Source organism: Vigna umbellata, chromosome 2 (genome assembly GCF_029865625.1).
Source record: "Vigna umbellata cultivar VRB3 chromosome 2, Vumbellata_1.0, whole genome shotgun sequence".
Taxonomy (NCBI): domain Eukaryota; kingdom Viridiplantae; phylum Streptophyta; class Magnoliopsida; order Fabales; family Fabaceae; genus Vigna; species Vigna umbellata.
In genome coordinates, this window is record NC_142166.1 from 5178221 (window position 1) to 5192321 (window position 14101).

At 26.0% G+C, this 14101-nt stretch overlaps 1 protein-coding gene across 1 annotated transcript; it reads left to right on the plus strand.

Moving 5' to 3' along the window:
• Window positions 1–10005: 10005 nt before the first annotated feature.
• Window positions 10006–13158, plus strand: LOC148203253 (plant intracellular Ras-group-related LRR protein 6-like). Its single transcript, XM_088106356.1, has 3 exons — window positions 10006–10248; window positions 10702–10871; window positions 12194–13158. The coding sequence occupies exons 1-3, from the start codon at window positions 10057–10059 to the stop codon at window positions 12870–12872; spliced, it is 1041 nt and encodes a 346-aa protein (XP_087962482.1). The 5' UTR covers window positions 10006–10056; the 3' UTR covers window positions 12873–13158.
• The last annotated feature ends 943 nt before the right edge of the window (window positions 13159–14101 follow it).

Here is a 14101-nt window from a genome sequence, read left to right on the forward strand (position 1 = left end):
TATTGCCTTATTTATTTGTTTTTACATGTTAATAAATAAGAAATTTTATAATTGATACTAAAATGATATTGTAATTAATATAAAATGATACAATTTTTTTTATTATTGTTAAAGATATATTAGATGACAAAATGTTCTAGCATGGATGAAGTGATTGTCCTCTTACCGTTATTATACCATTCTTGTTATTTAACATGTTTTTAATAATAATTTATTATTTTATATCTATTATAAAAAATAATACTTTAAGTGGATGATATTTATCAAGTAGATACCACTGAGATGATAAATTGATAGTTTGATATAAAAAATATATTATATCGGTTATGATAAAAATCAATGCATTATATGTCTCTTCAAATCAAATAAATGTTTGCTGAACATATTACATTGTTTGCTTTGAAGCAATCAATGATATTTTTAAAAAATTATATGATCATGTGTATGTGAACATGTAATTACAAATAAATAGCAACAGATTATCTAACATAATAAATACCAAAATTCAATTTAAATATCAACGCTTACTTAAGTGTATCAAAATTGTCAAAGACTAAATTACGTGTAAACTAATCAAAGCATAAATAAAAAACTGAACAAATCAGATAAAAAAAAACCATGTTGTCTAAATAACACAATATTCAAACAGAATTGATTTTACTATGGACAATGGTGGCGGTTTACGATAACTGAAGTTGAATCCCAAATGTGGTGTTATTGCAAGGGAAAATGACACTTGAACAACCATTTTTGACAACATTTAGACACGCGCACACGTGTCAAAATCTGAGTGGTCCATTTTCATTTAATTTTTCCAACTGGACCACTCAGATTTTGACACGTGTGCGCGTGTCTAAATGTTGTCAAAAATGGTTGCTCAAGTATCATTTTCCTATTGCAAGTGGGATGAAGTGCGGTGGTTCTGGTGCAAACATGCAGCATGGTGAAGAAGCACTAAAAGATTAAATGATAGGAATTTAATTAAAAAATTATTAAATTTTTAAATACTTAATATACCAAATAAACTCAATAGAAACTCAATTAAATAAAAAAATAAATAATAGAAACTCAATTAAAACATAAAATTTTAATTACTCAATACACCAAACAAAATTAATAAAGATTCAATTAAAAATATTTAAATTTTTGAAAGACTTTTATCTTAATTATATCATTAAAATACATTAGTTACCTCTATGTTTAAATCTACCACATTTTTATTTTTATTTTTTTTTATTTGGAATTGATCGATAAAACCCATTTGTGGGGGCAAAAATTAGGCCAGTAAGTACAATACTTATTTTTTTCTAAATAATTATTCTGATCATGGTGGAAAGTGTAGGTTGCCTCTTTATGAAATTTTAAAAAAAGTTAAAAACTAAAGATTAATATTTCGTAATAAAATTTATATTTACATTTCACTTGTTACCTTTTTCTCTCCTTGACTTAACATGATAAGTTAAAGTTAATTATGGGTAAATTAAATCATCATTTATAAAACGAATTAATATGAAAGGTAAGATTTATTTTAATATATTACTTTTTAGTTCAACTTCCGTAAGAACGTACTCAAAATATCTTTTCAGTTAATAAAATACTATTCGAACTTTTTCTAGTAACCTTTCTAAGTTATTATAATTATATACTAAACGGTCAACGTTTACAACTATTCAGTGTACCTAGTGGTGTTTCCAACTTTTTTCGACGGACTTTTTTTAAAGCAGATATAGTAAAGCGGGTTTAATTTACAAAAATAAAATGTGTACAAATATATTTAATGTTTGGGTAAATAAATAAAACATATATAATAAAAAAGAGTACGAATAAAATATTTTATTTTTTAAAAAGATAAAATTACAAGTACTATTTTATTGTATTTCTTTATTAAATTTTTCCAAACAAAACTAAATATATTTGAATTTAATAAAAACAACAACTCATAAATACATCTAAAGAGCTGGTTTAGATAATATATATTTATGGGAGTTGATTTTTAAAATTCTGAAACGGACAATGTCTGTTTCCAAACGTACCGTGTACCACCGTTGACCGAAAGTAAAGTGTCGTTTGTTGAATTTGTTCGTACGGAAAAGGGGTTTGCATTTCACATTTTTTAAACGGGATTTTATCATTTGGTGAAAGAAATTATAAAAAATATTGGCTGCTTTATTTTGAATAAAATTACGAAACTATGGCAGAGTCAGAGTACATTAAAAAAAAAGAGAGAGAAAAGTGAAGTCAAAGAAAAGATAAGTTGTAAAATTTTATATTGAGATTAATGAGAAGGGTTTGCAAGAATTAAGATGAAGAAACAATGGATGACCACACAAAACAAAAAATTATTACAATTTGTGGAATTGTTTTTGTGTATAATATAAATTATCACTGCCTGCACCACGAAAGAAGATTCTCTAAAACAATTTTTTTTTAAACAAATCCAGCTACTTACTTAGACTCTAATGCATGTACCAAGATATATTATCTTCATATATATTATCTACACCCAAAATAAAATGTATATTGCTCTATTTTTAAACACTTGCATTCCTTTTCTATAAACTATTTTTTCATATGTAAGAGAATTCTAAATAAAGTTATCTTAGATATATCATTATAATTTTTCAAATCTATGTTGATATTCTAAAATTCATCAATCATTTACTATCACATAAAAAATTGTTTAAACAAAATAAAATAAAAAAATACAAACCATAACAAAATATATTAAATTTATGATAAATATTATAGTTCACAATACATAAACAAATTATAGTCATTATTAAAAAATATAAATAAATACATATAGAAATAAAACATTAAACTATTTATATATAAAAGATAAAAGAAGAGAATTAAAGAAATTTTTATGTATGATGACATAAATTATCAAGTGCAACCACCCCTCTTTGTATAAGCTATTTAAACAATATATGTATATATATAAACATTATAGGAATCCATTTACATATTCATATACAAAGATTATAAAAATAGACGAGTTTACAAAACCAAAATAATCTTATATAAATAAGTAATTGAAAATATTTTAAAAAAACTAGTACACAAGATTTATAATACATCTCTTAAACTTGTACCATCATTTATTTATGTCTCAAAAATAGGACTATTGAATACAGTGAATTTAAATATAAAAAAGATATAAAAATTCATCAAATTTAAATGCTGAATTCATACAATGATCTCTATACAAAACAGTATAACTCCAACCATAGATAAGATCTCATGTTTAAATTCAAATAAAATTAAGCTCAATAAGTAATAGTATGTAAAGAAATGTTAATTGAGTGATGTCTTTTTGCTTCAGCAATATATTATCTAAGAAAATAGAGCTTGTTTGTGGTGTCAAATTCAAATGTCCATTTATTTTTGTTTTTTTTTCTTTTAAAATTGACCAATAATAATGATATAGTAATCAGATTATGTTTCTCTTTTCTCTGTTATTATTAGATAAAATATTAACAAATCTCAAGTTATTTTGATTAAGTGTTTATAACAAAATATTAAAGCATAAATTTGTTTCAATATTAAATCATTATATATAGATACAATTTATCATTTGACGACATCTGATGCAAACGTTTTATAACAAACAAAAAGTATCTTAAGTACATGTCCGTGTTATTGGTATGATTTTGTTTAAGATATAGACCATAAAATATGTGTTTAAAAAACTTAGATATTCTTAACATATCATTGTTTTTACGATGTTTATACATAATTTTCTATCACTTCATTATCATCTGGATGTGACAATACCAATATCAAAAGGGTTTTTTTTAAGAACATGTCAAAGTTGTTTCATTCGAATAACTTTGTCAAAAGGACTAATTTGTCATTTTCTCATTTCATAGGTCATTGGCCTCATGTACTCCTAACATTTACTTTTGTTGAGATAAAAGTAATTTGACTTTGCCATATTATATTGATTATCAAAATGTTCCTTCAAATAAAGGCATGCATTCAATGTTGTATATTTAATACAATCCTTACGTCTAGCAAAATTGAAGCAACATTAAGAATGAATCACTTCTCTTTATCTTACAATGGTTAATTAGTTAAGGATTCGTAATGACTTTTTTAAATAATTTTATAAATAAAAAATATCTTCAAATAAGAGTACTTATAACAATTTTCAAAATATGAACTTACCAATAACTCTATGTAGAGATAAAATCTTGTGCAAAACCTAAATAGTGGAAGAAAAACCAATGTAGAGGAAATTAGTTTTAATAAATTGTAATTTTAGGTTTTCAATGGAAATTATATATTGTGTAATTAAGATCATTTCCTTTATATATAATAGTGAATTAACTTCTAAAATTCTTTTTATACTTGTATGAAAAAATTTGCCTTTGATACTTGTAATGGTGTATTAGATATTTGGTTTATTGTGTCTCAATAATGTACCAACATCCTAAAATACATGTATGAAATATTCATGATCTTACTAATGACCTAAATCATATAAATGATCAATGAATCAAATGGTGAAAAGTCTATGTATAGAAGATCATATCTCATTTTTAAGGATGAACTCACTTAGACTTTATTGATATATAAGAAGTTAATCCATTATATTAAAACTCTAGTTTCAAACAAAATTATGACACGATTCAATAACTATACATTTAAAAATATAATATATTTTAATCTTAGACTGGAACTAAATATGATATTCTAAAAATTATTGAGTATTGATAGTACTTTGGTTGATTCTCTAATGTTTTTAATAAAAAATATTTGTTTTTTTATATAATTTATTAAATAAATGGACGTAATTTATGATGTATAAATTTATTTATAAAGCTATCTCTTAATATGAAGTTGTAGACAGTTTACCGTGATATGGAAAGCTGATTAAAAAAACCGTGATAAGGAAATTAAGCTCATAATCAAAAGAAAAGAACTCATGTTAAAGAGAATTTTAATTTCATCCTTTTAATATATATATATATATATATATATATATATGTATATATATATATATATATATATACATATATATATATATATATATATATATATATATATATATATATATGTGTGTGTGTGTGTGTTTATACGTCATGTTTATGTTTTATAAATTATTTAGGTTATTATAATACACAAAATAACACTATCACTAATTAAAAAAATAATTTTTTAGAGTTAAGCGTAAAACAATTCTATCATTCTCCTTTGGAGTTATTAAAGCCACTTGATTACATAGTTCGCGCGAAGTCAATGGTTTTAAATCTCATGCAACGATTGTATAAAAAAAAATATAAAAAATACACTACTAATTAACTTGTTAAAAATTTGTCAATTTGCAATTTTTAAAATATTCATTACAATACAAATCAATTCTATTTAAATTTGAGTTCTTATATATATATATATATATATATATATATATATATATATATATATATATATATATATATATATATATTTGTTTCTTTTCTTCTATTATTTTTTTATTCCATTTTTTCAACTCTGTATATTCCATGATTGAATTATTTTTCTCCCCTTTCAACTATTAGTTTAAATCGTACGAATTATATTATATCTAATTCAAAATTAAAGTACATAAGTAAAAATAGTATGTTTACATCAACGTTTAAAACCCATGCATGTTGCCATGTTTACGTTAAATATTATATATATATATATATATATATATATATATATATATATATTTATATTTATAACATGATCACATATATAAAAAATAGTTAATTAGTGATTTTTAATATTACCGATGCAACCTTTATTATATTAATGATTTTTAATTTTTTTTCATTATTTCTCAATATAGACCATAACCATTCATAGTATTTAATAATTAAATAAGGAAAAAATTAACGTTATATAAATATAGCGTGTTTTGGACACGCACATTAACCATGTTATTTTGATGGAAAAAATTCACATTAAATAGAAGGTAGTATTTACAACTTTGAGATGAAGAATAACTGTAAACTAATTTGATGTTGGTTAGAAACGGTTAAGAGACTTTGATATTCTAAAATATCAACCCAATATTTTTAGTGAAACATTAATTTAGTTACAACTTGTCACGTTTAAAAAGATACAAATAACTATTTTCTTACCTAAAAGATGAAAGTGTTGAAATTTTTATTTTTTTCAAATACCTAAAATTAATTTTAAAACATTTACATTGAGAAAATTTTCTTCCTTTTGCAAATATATTTTACTCTAATATTTCCTAACTCTATACCATTAGGTCAGAAAAAGTCGTTTAAATGAGCTTTAAGGAGGTGCAAAAAAAAAAAAAGGTCATCACTTAGCATTTAATAGTATTTCCAAACAAAAATTTAGATCTAACACTTTCTTTAAGAAGAGTTGAATTTTCTTCTTTTTCTAACGTTGGGTTTTTACACGCTACCGTTGAATAATATGTAGGTATCACCCTAAAGCTTCAACTTGATCATTTTGTTAAGATAAAATCAACTTTTGAATAAAAGTTAGACAAAAAGAATTCTTATGAGACCGCTAAGTTTATGATCATAATTAAACTCATTAAATCTTATAACTCTTATATTTATACCGAAACCAATATTTATCCGGAATTTAACATTTTCTAAGCTCACGATGCCTTACATAATATAAACATGCATGTTCTTCTTAAAGTAAACGAAAGAAACATGATAAAATAATTTTTTTTTTGAATTATTTTAAAATTTCCAATCTAAATACTTAACTTAAAACCATATTATTAGAGAGTGAATTTTAATTCTATTAGATATTTCATATCATTTACAAATTTACACTATATTATAGATAAAGTTGAATTAAATTTAAAGTTTATTATTTTAACATGGTATCTAGTTAAGATTAATTGTTTTCATGATGAATTAACTTTTAGTTGTTGTTCCTATATGGTCGGTCATCTGACTTGTCTTAGCAATCTCTTTCTACATCTGTAACTTTTACTATAATTGGATAATTGTGATTGAGTGAAACAACTAAAGAATAATAAATAAAATTGTGTTGGAAATCTCGTATCATTTAGAAATAAAATAAAATTACAATAGGTAAATGAATACAAACCTAACTTACAAACAAATTTTATAAAATTGAGTCAAACTTAAAATACATTTCTTAACCAATTATATTGAACTTTACAAAATAAATTTCTATTAAGATAAAAATTACAATTTATATACTATAATACTATTTTTTTTTAAATTATTTAAAATCAAACTTAATTTGACAAAATGAAGTAGTAAGATATCATCATTTCATATAATATATATTAATATATTCCATGTAATTTCGAAGACACATGTTACTTGTACGAAACGAAAACATCACTATCTTCGTAACATGATATATATTTTGGAATGTTATGCATGAGTTGTAGCACATTTATCTTGGAGTGGCTGACCTTGCAACTAAATTCAATGATAATCTTAATTTGATGTATGAAATTACCAACTAGGTTTGATTTGGTCTAATAACAATATAAATGGAACATAAAAACAATTCAAATAATTATAAGAGTTGAAAAAATTATACAAAGTTAAGTGACTTATGGTGTGTGCATCAAAATGTCTATGATGTTGTGCTGAGAATGAATGAATATAATGAAATTAATGCATTATTATTTGTGTAAACTCAACAAAAAATCACAAGAAGTCCAAGATTCGCGGCACGAAGACAGATAACAAGAACCTTTTTCAACTTTATATATAATATTTTTAGTTATATATAATCAGAATTCCCACCTTTAGTCTACAAAAATTAGTTTTTTTTATTAACAGTAAATCCATACGGAAGGAATAAGTATTATTTTAAAAATTAAATAAATTGAAAATAAAAAAAGGAAAAAGGTTGAATAATAATAATAAGGACAAAAGTAATGGATATATATTTTACCTACCTAACAGTATAATATATTATATTTAAAAATTATAATGTATTAATTAAATTTTAATTCATCAAAATAAAATAATATAGTAAAAAAAGTTAATAGAGATATTTCAGTGATTTCTTTTTATGTAAGTATTCATGCAAAATAATCAATTTTGAAGTTAGACATTTATTAATTTTTATGTAACAAGTTGTGTATAATTAATTAAGAAATATAAATGATAAATTCAATTTGTAAGTCAATCCTTATAAAATGATACATCTATAGTTGTATACTTTCTTTTTTTTGCTATTGCCAAGTATGTTTATATAACAAATACAAATAATCAATTTATTTTTATTGAATAAGTTTAAAAGAATTATTTCTTATTTTTATGGGTACGCAGACATTGTTTATTGTTATTTTTCAAACGATACCTTTCTTAATTACACACAGGTCTACTTGTTTTTTAGACCACTGCAACCCCTGTTCAAAGGTAATTTTATATGGTGTGCCAAGTCAAGTATAAAAAAAATCCATGTAATTAGTGATACTTTTATTTAATTTTATAAACAATTGAAGTTGTAGAATTATATATTTTATAACTTACATGCTTTGTGATGAATAATTTCAAATCATTTAATTCCATAAAGCATTTAGGATAAATTGTATATGTGTAGTTATTTTTCATTTAAACTTTTTACATGCTTATTTGAATTCAACGGAATAAATTTTTAAGTTTATTTTGATGAAAAAATGATCGAATCACGCTAACTCAACCTAATTAAAATTTGATATGATGTTTAAAGGTTGAATAAATTAATTCAAATATTATTTTACTTTCTTACAACAAGATTCATTCAACCATGTCTCTATCTTCTTGAACAAATATTTATCTTTCATAAATATATTAGGCTAATCCAAAAAAGGTAGTAAAAATAAAACAATACCAGTCATTAATAAAAAAAATAGCATTGATATTTCAACGGATCTTCGATTTATTATTCATATATACAAAAATATCAAAAATAATTTTGTCATCAATTATTAAAATTATTTTCTTTACTTTCTAAAATAAGATAGTCACTTCATAAAACAACCTAATTAGAAAAACTACCACCAATTAATGTGCGTGATAGACTAAACTATCCTCGATAAATTGTGAATTCAGAATCTTAAATTATAGCAATGTAAGGAAATAGATTGTAATAATATTGTTAAAATATTTTTTTTTATAAATATATTATATGCGACAACACTTGTTAATTATTGGAATTGAGAACCTCGCGTGAAACATTCATGTGGTATTTAGCAAATAATTATAATCAATATATTGATCAGCTGCAAAAAAATAAAATAAAATTACATATAAATAAACAAAATCAAGTTTGTGAACATAGTAGTAAAGGATTCAACCTCCTTCAAGGAAAGTCCGAGATTTAAATGTTGTTAAAGAAAAAAAAAACATGTTGTTTAATAAAGATATTTCACACCAATAAGTTTTTATTTAATTTTACAACTAATTTGCAAAAGAGATATGCTTGAATTTTTTATGTGGTCCCATGTTCTTTTAATTTGAAATTAATTGCTATTTTGAAGGAGAGTTTTATTTCTATTAACCTTATTAATATTTTAGTCATCAATCTATTTCCCAGTATAAATATTCATTTTATAGAACTAAACTTCGTAATAAATAATGATTAAATATATAAATCAGGTTAGAGACTTACAGTTCAGCAAACTAATTGAGGAATATCAGAAGAAGGGTGACGTTTAGAGAAAAAAAATGAATGAACTATATTATAAGATGATAGAGAAACAAGTGGTATAGAATGTTTGATATATTAAAATCAATATCTGTATAAATATATGATGATTTTTTTATTGTAATTAAATAAATATTTGGAATAATTAAGAAGATTAAAATATGTGAATCTAAAATGGAAAAAAAGAGATGGTGGTAAATTAAATGGTAATGAAGTTGAGAACGTGGGTTTGTTAGCAAGATTTGACCCTACGGCTCTTGTACTTCCATTCCACGTCACTCTTCAATCAACGTCTCATCCTATTCCGTACGTCTTTTCCTTCTTAATCTCATCAATCTTCCATTTCATTTCAGCTTTCTCTATATATAATAACCCTCTTCTCTCTCAACCTTTCCAATCTCTTCAAACTCAGCCATGAACATGTACCATCTGCAACAGCTTCATAATCATCAACCTGTGACGAGGAAGAGGGAGAGAAACAAAGGCTTGGAGAAAGAGAGGCTTCAGGTCATGGATTTGAGTGGCATGTCTTTGGACTCTCTTCCAAAACCTTCTCTTGATTTGGCCACCATTTCCAAGTTGGACTTATCTAACAACAATCTCCAGGTATACCTTTTCATACCTTCCAACTAATATTTCTTCTGAAATCCAAACAGTTTGCAAAATATGATGTTCTGTCTGTTCATAAGGTGTATAATTTTCCTCAGAGACTCGTTTCTGATTAATTTTAGTTCACACACAGAAATAATTGTATGATAATTGATATAATATTATTATATCAATCAACTTGCACTGAAAAGAAAGAAGATAACTAAGTGAGTTCAAAAACATGGATAAGTGCATGTGCATCCAAATATATATATATATATATATATATATATATATATATATATATATATATATATATATATATATAACTCACTTATCTTCTGTCTTTTTCCTTTTTCCTTTTTCCTTATCATAAAAATGAGTTTTGAAGGGCATAATGAACATTAATGGCTGGTTCAGTACAGAATAAAGAAGGAGAAATGAAATCGTGTTCTTTTTTTGTTGTAACAGGAGATTCCTGAATCCTTAACTGCGAGACTGCTAAACATGGAGGTGTTGGATGTTCGGTCCAACCAGCTTAAGTCTCTTCCTAATTCCATTGGTTGTCTCTCTAAGCTTAAGGTTTTAAATGTCTCTGGCAACTTCATCGAATTCCTCCCCAAAACCATTGAGAATTGCAGGTTAGTTTTTTTTCTTCTTTTTTTTTTTTACCACTTCTCTTTCCACTATATATTTATGTTGTAATTAAATCGTCTAGTTCTGGGAAATCTCCATATATATGGATATGAAGTTTTCTATTTAGCTAAAACTAAATCTGTTAAAGTATCTCATTAATTATGTGTATCTGCTCCATTTAAATCACTTGTCCCATACTAAATTAAGGAATTTTTTCATTGAAAGAGTAAATCAAATTGTGGTGGAAATGGTAGAATTAATACACTTTTATTTGTCAACCTTATGTGAAAGAGAAATTATAGTTTCACACTCCTACGTATTTTTTAGGAATTTGGAGATATAAGACAAGGGAAGAGTCAATTCAGATTGAAAATTATGAAATTTTACATAAATAAATAAAAAAGAATAACTTAGAAATTATTTAGAAATATTTTATAAAACGACATTTTTTACCTGAATTATAAATATACAATAGTTTCTTCCTCTGGTCTGCATTATCATGGCAAAAAAAAATTGTGGACAAAACGTTTCCGTTGTCTATTTTTCTTTCGGCGGCATCAAATCCTGTGTACGAAAGTCTGCAAAAACCTTCACCATGTTCATATTGGAAAGCTTAATAATAGATTTTTGTAAGTATTGAATTTTCTGTAAAGCAAATTATGTAACTGATGATAGCAACCCATATACTTTTCTTTTGAAGAAAAATGAGTTAAACAATTTGGAAAACTGAGTTGCCGTCACAAATCAGGGATTACAATTTGAAAAAACAGACACTTCATTTTTTTATATATGATTCTCCGTGATTGTTGTTATGTACATCAAAATCAAAGTAGGTGCACTTGAAATTAATACAAATTTGAAATATGGCTCTACGTTAATTTGATTGAAACTGATTGAGGCAAGGAATCAATTAATTTATAAATGTTGTGTTTGAATATATGACTACACTCTTGGCCAATTATAATTGATGATCAACCTTGACCTTCTGCACTGTCAAACCAATAAATAATAAATCTATAATATTCCAAGTCAAACGTGGACTATGTTTAACCACAACAACAATCTCCATTTAATTATTCTAATCCTTCAATCATTTTCCATCCTAATTCAACATGCCATGCATTATTAAGCTTTTCTAGTTTACATCACAAATTCAATATTGTAATTCCTTGCAAATCAAAATTATCACTTGATCAGAAGAGTGCAAGAAAGAAAATAACATTAATTATTGAAGAATTGAAAAGGAGGGAAATCATACATGATTCTGCACGATCTTTCATTAATCTTCAACTAGTTCATATTATCATTGTTCATGGTGGTTCATCAGAGCATTGGAAGAACTGAATGCGAACTTCAACAAGCTGAGCAAGTTACCAGACACAATAGGGTTTGAGCTGATAAACCTGAAGAAGCTCTCGGTGAACTCGAACAAGCTGGTTTTTCTTCCTAGCTCGACCTCACACCTAACATCATTGAAGGTTCTGGATGCACGGTTGAACTGCCTAAGGGCACTTCCGGAGGACCTCGAGAACCTCATCAACCTCGAGACACTGAATGTGAGCCAGAACTTCCAGTACTTGGAAACCCTCCCTTATTCCATAGGGCTCCTCTTGTCCCTGGTTGAACTTGATGTCAGCTACAACAACATCAAGACCTTGCCTGAATCCATTGGGTGCCTCAAGAACCTGAAGAAGCTAAGTGTTGAAGGGAACCCTCTGGTTTGTCCGTCGGTGGAGGTGGTGGAGCAGGGCCTGCACGTGGTGATGGAGTTCATGCAGCATAAGATGAACTCGAGTGATCAACGCCCGGCGAAGAAAAGGTGGTGGATGATGAAGATGGTGAAGTGTGGAACCTTCGGTAAGCAAGTGAGAGGTGGGAAACGACCAGAACATGAAGGTTACAACATGCTTAAGCACCAGAAGATCAATGGTCTTGCTTCGCCAGGCTTCATGGGAATGCTTTCACCTCTTCGCTTCTTCTCGTCACCCCGCCATTCCTTCGGCTGAAGATACTTTTGTAATTAATCACTGTCATTTGGAGAGGAATTAATTACTTCATGAACTAAGATCTCCTGTGTTCATAATCTTACACTAATTTTCATGTGCTTCTTTTTTTTATGATAGTTACCATTTCTCTTTTGTTGTTGAATAGTTTGGTTCTGTGTTCTGAATTCGAAGGATCAAAGGTTTGACAGTTATGAACAGGAGAAATTGTGACTTAGGTTGTACTTAAGTGTATAAAATAATAGGTTCATGGTATCATATTGAGTACAAAATGGAGGGTTTGTCTGTTTGTGAAGCTTTCAAAATCAAGTTTGCTCTCGAGATAATATACGAACTCGTTCCGGAATGGTTATGCCGCATTATTGATTGAACCTTCATTAATTTTGTTTTGTTGGCAAGAGTTTCATTATCTCATTTCAATTTTTTTAATTTCCAAAGTAAAAATTATTCTTCTACTTCTACTTGTTATTTCTTTCTTTTGGTTTCAATTGTTGATATAAACTTAAATTTGGGAAGTTTATTAGTAATTTTGTTTGAGTTTTATTTTAGTTGTTTTTTGTTGCCGTTTTCAATTTCAGTTGTCACAGTTTTTGTTTTCGTTCTATTTTTATTAAGCTCGATTAATATTATTTTGTACTCAAGTCTATTATAATTTGTAGTTATTTAAAGGCCGATTTCATTAATGGAAATACACAGTAAATTACACATAATAATTGCATACTGAGAGGTGTGTGTCGTATATTTAACAAATTAGTATCAGAGTTATTGTGTCTTGTGTAAAAAGAGTGTCAAAGTGAGAAAGAGAGAAAAACTTGCTTAAGTGTTTGATGAAGAGAAAAAGAGATCATTAATCATGTAAGCGATAAGTCCTTCTCGCAGTTAATGGAAAAACCAATTATGGTGATTAATCTGCTTTCGAAGACAAAATTGATTTAACTGATTTTCGAAAATCAGATTAAAAAAATTATTTAATCGATTTTTAAAATCTAGTTAATAACTTGAGTAACTTTTGAAAATCGATTAATATTTTAACAATTTTTAAAATACATAAAACTTTTAATTGACTCTCGAAAATTAATTGATTTTTTAATCGGAAAACCAAATTAAAATTTTGGAGATGCATTCACTACAAAAATATTTAATTTTAGAAGAGGTTATTTTGCGGGGGATTTAAAAACCCCGAATATTTTCGGCGGTTATTTAATGAAACCGCCGGTAGTCTCTTAAAATTA

Coding starts and splice junctions, on each gene's coding strand:
- LOC148203253 (XM_088106356.1), top strand. CDS start 10,057: ATGAACATGTACCATCTGCAACAGCTTCATAATCATCAACCTGTGACG. Junction 10,249..10,701: donor TATCTAACAACAATCTCCAG/GTATACCTTTTC, acceptor TTGTTGTAACAG/GAGATTCCTGAATCCTTAAC. Junction 10,872..12,193: donor AAAACCATTGAGAATTGCAG/GTTAGTTTTTTT, acceptor GTGGTTCATCAG/AGCATTGGAAGAACTGAATG.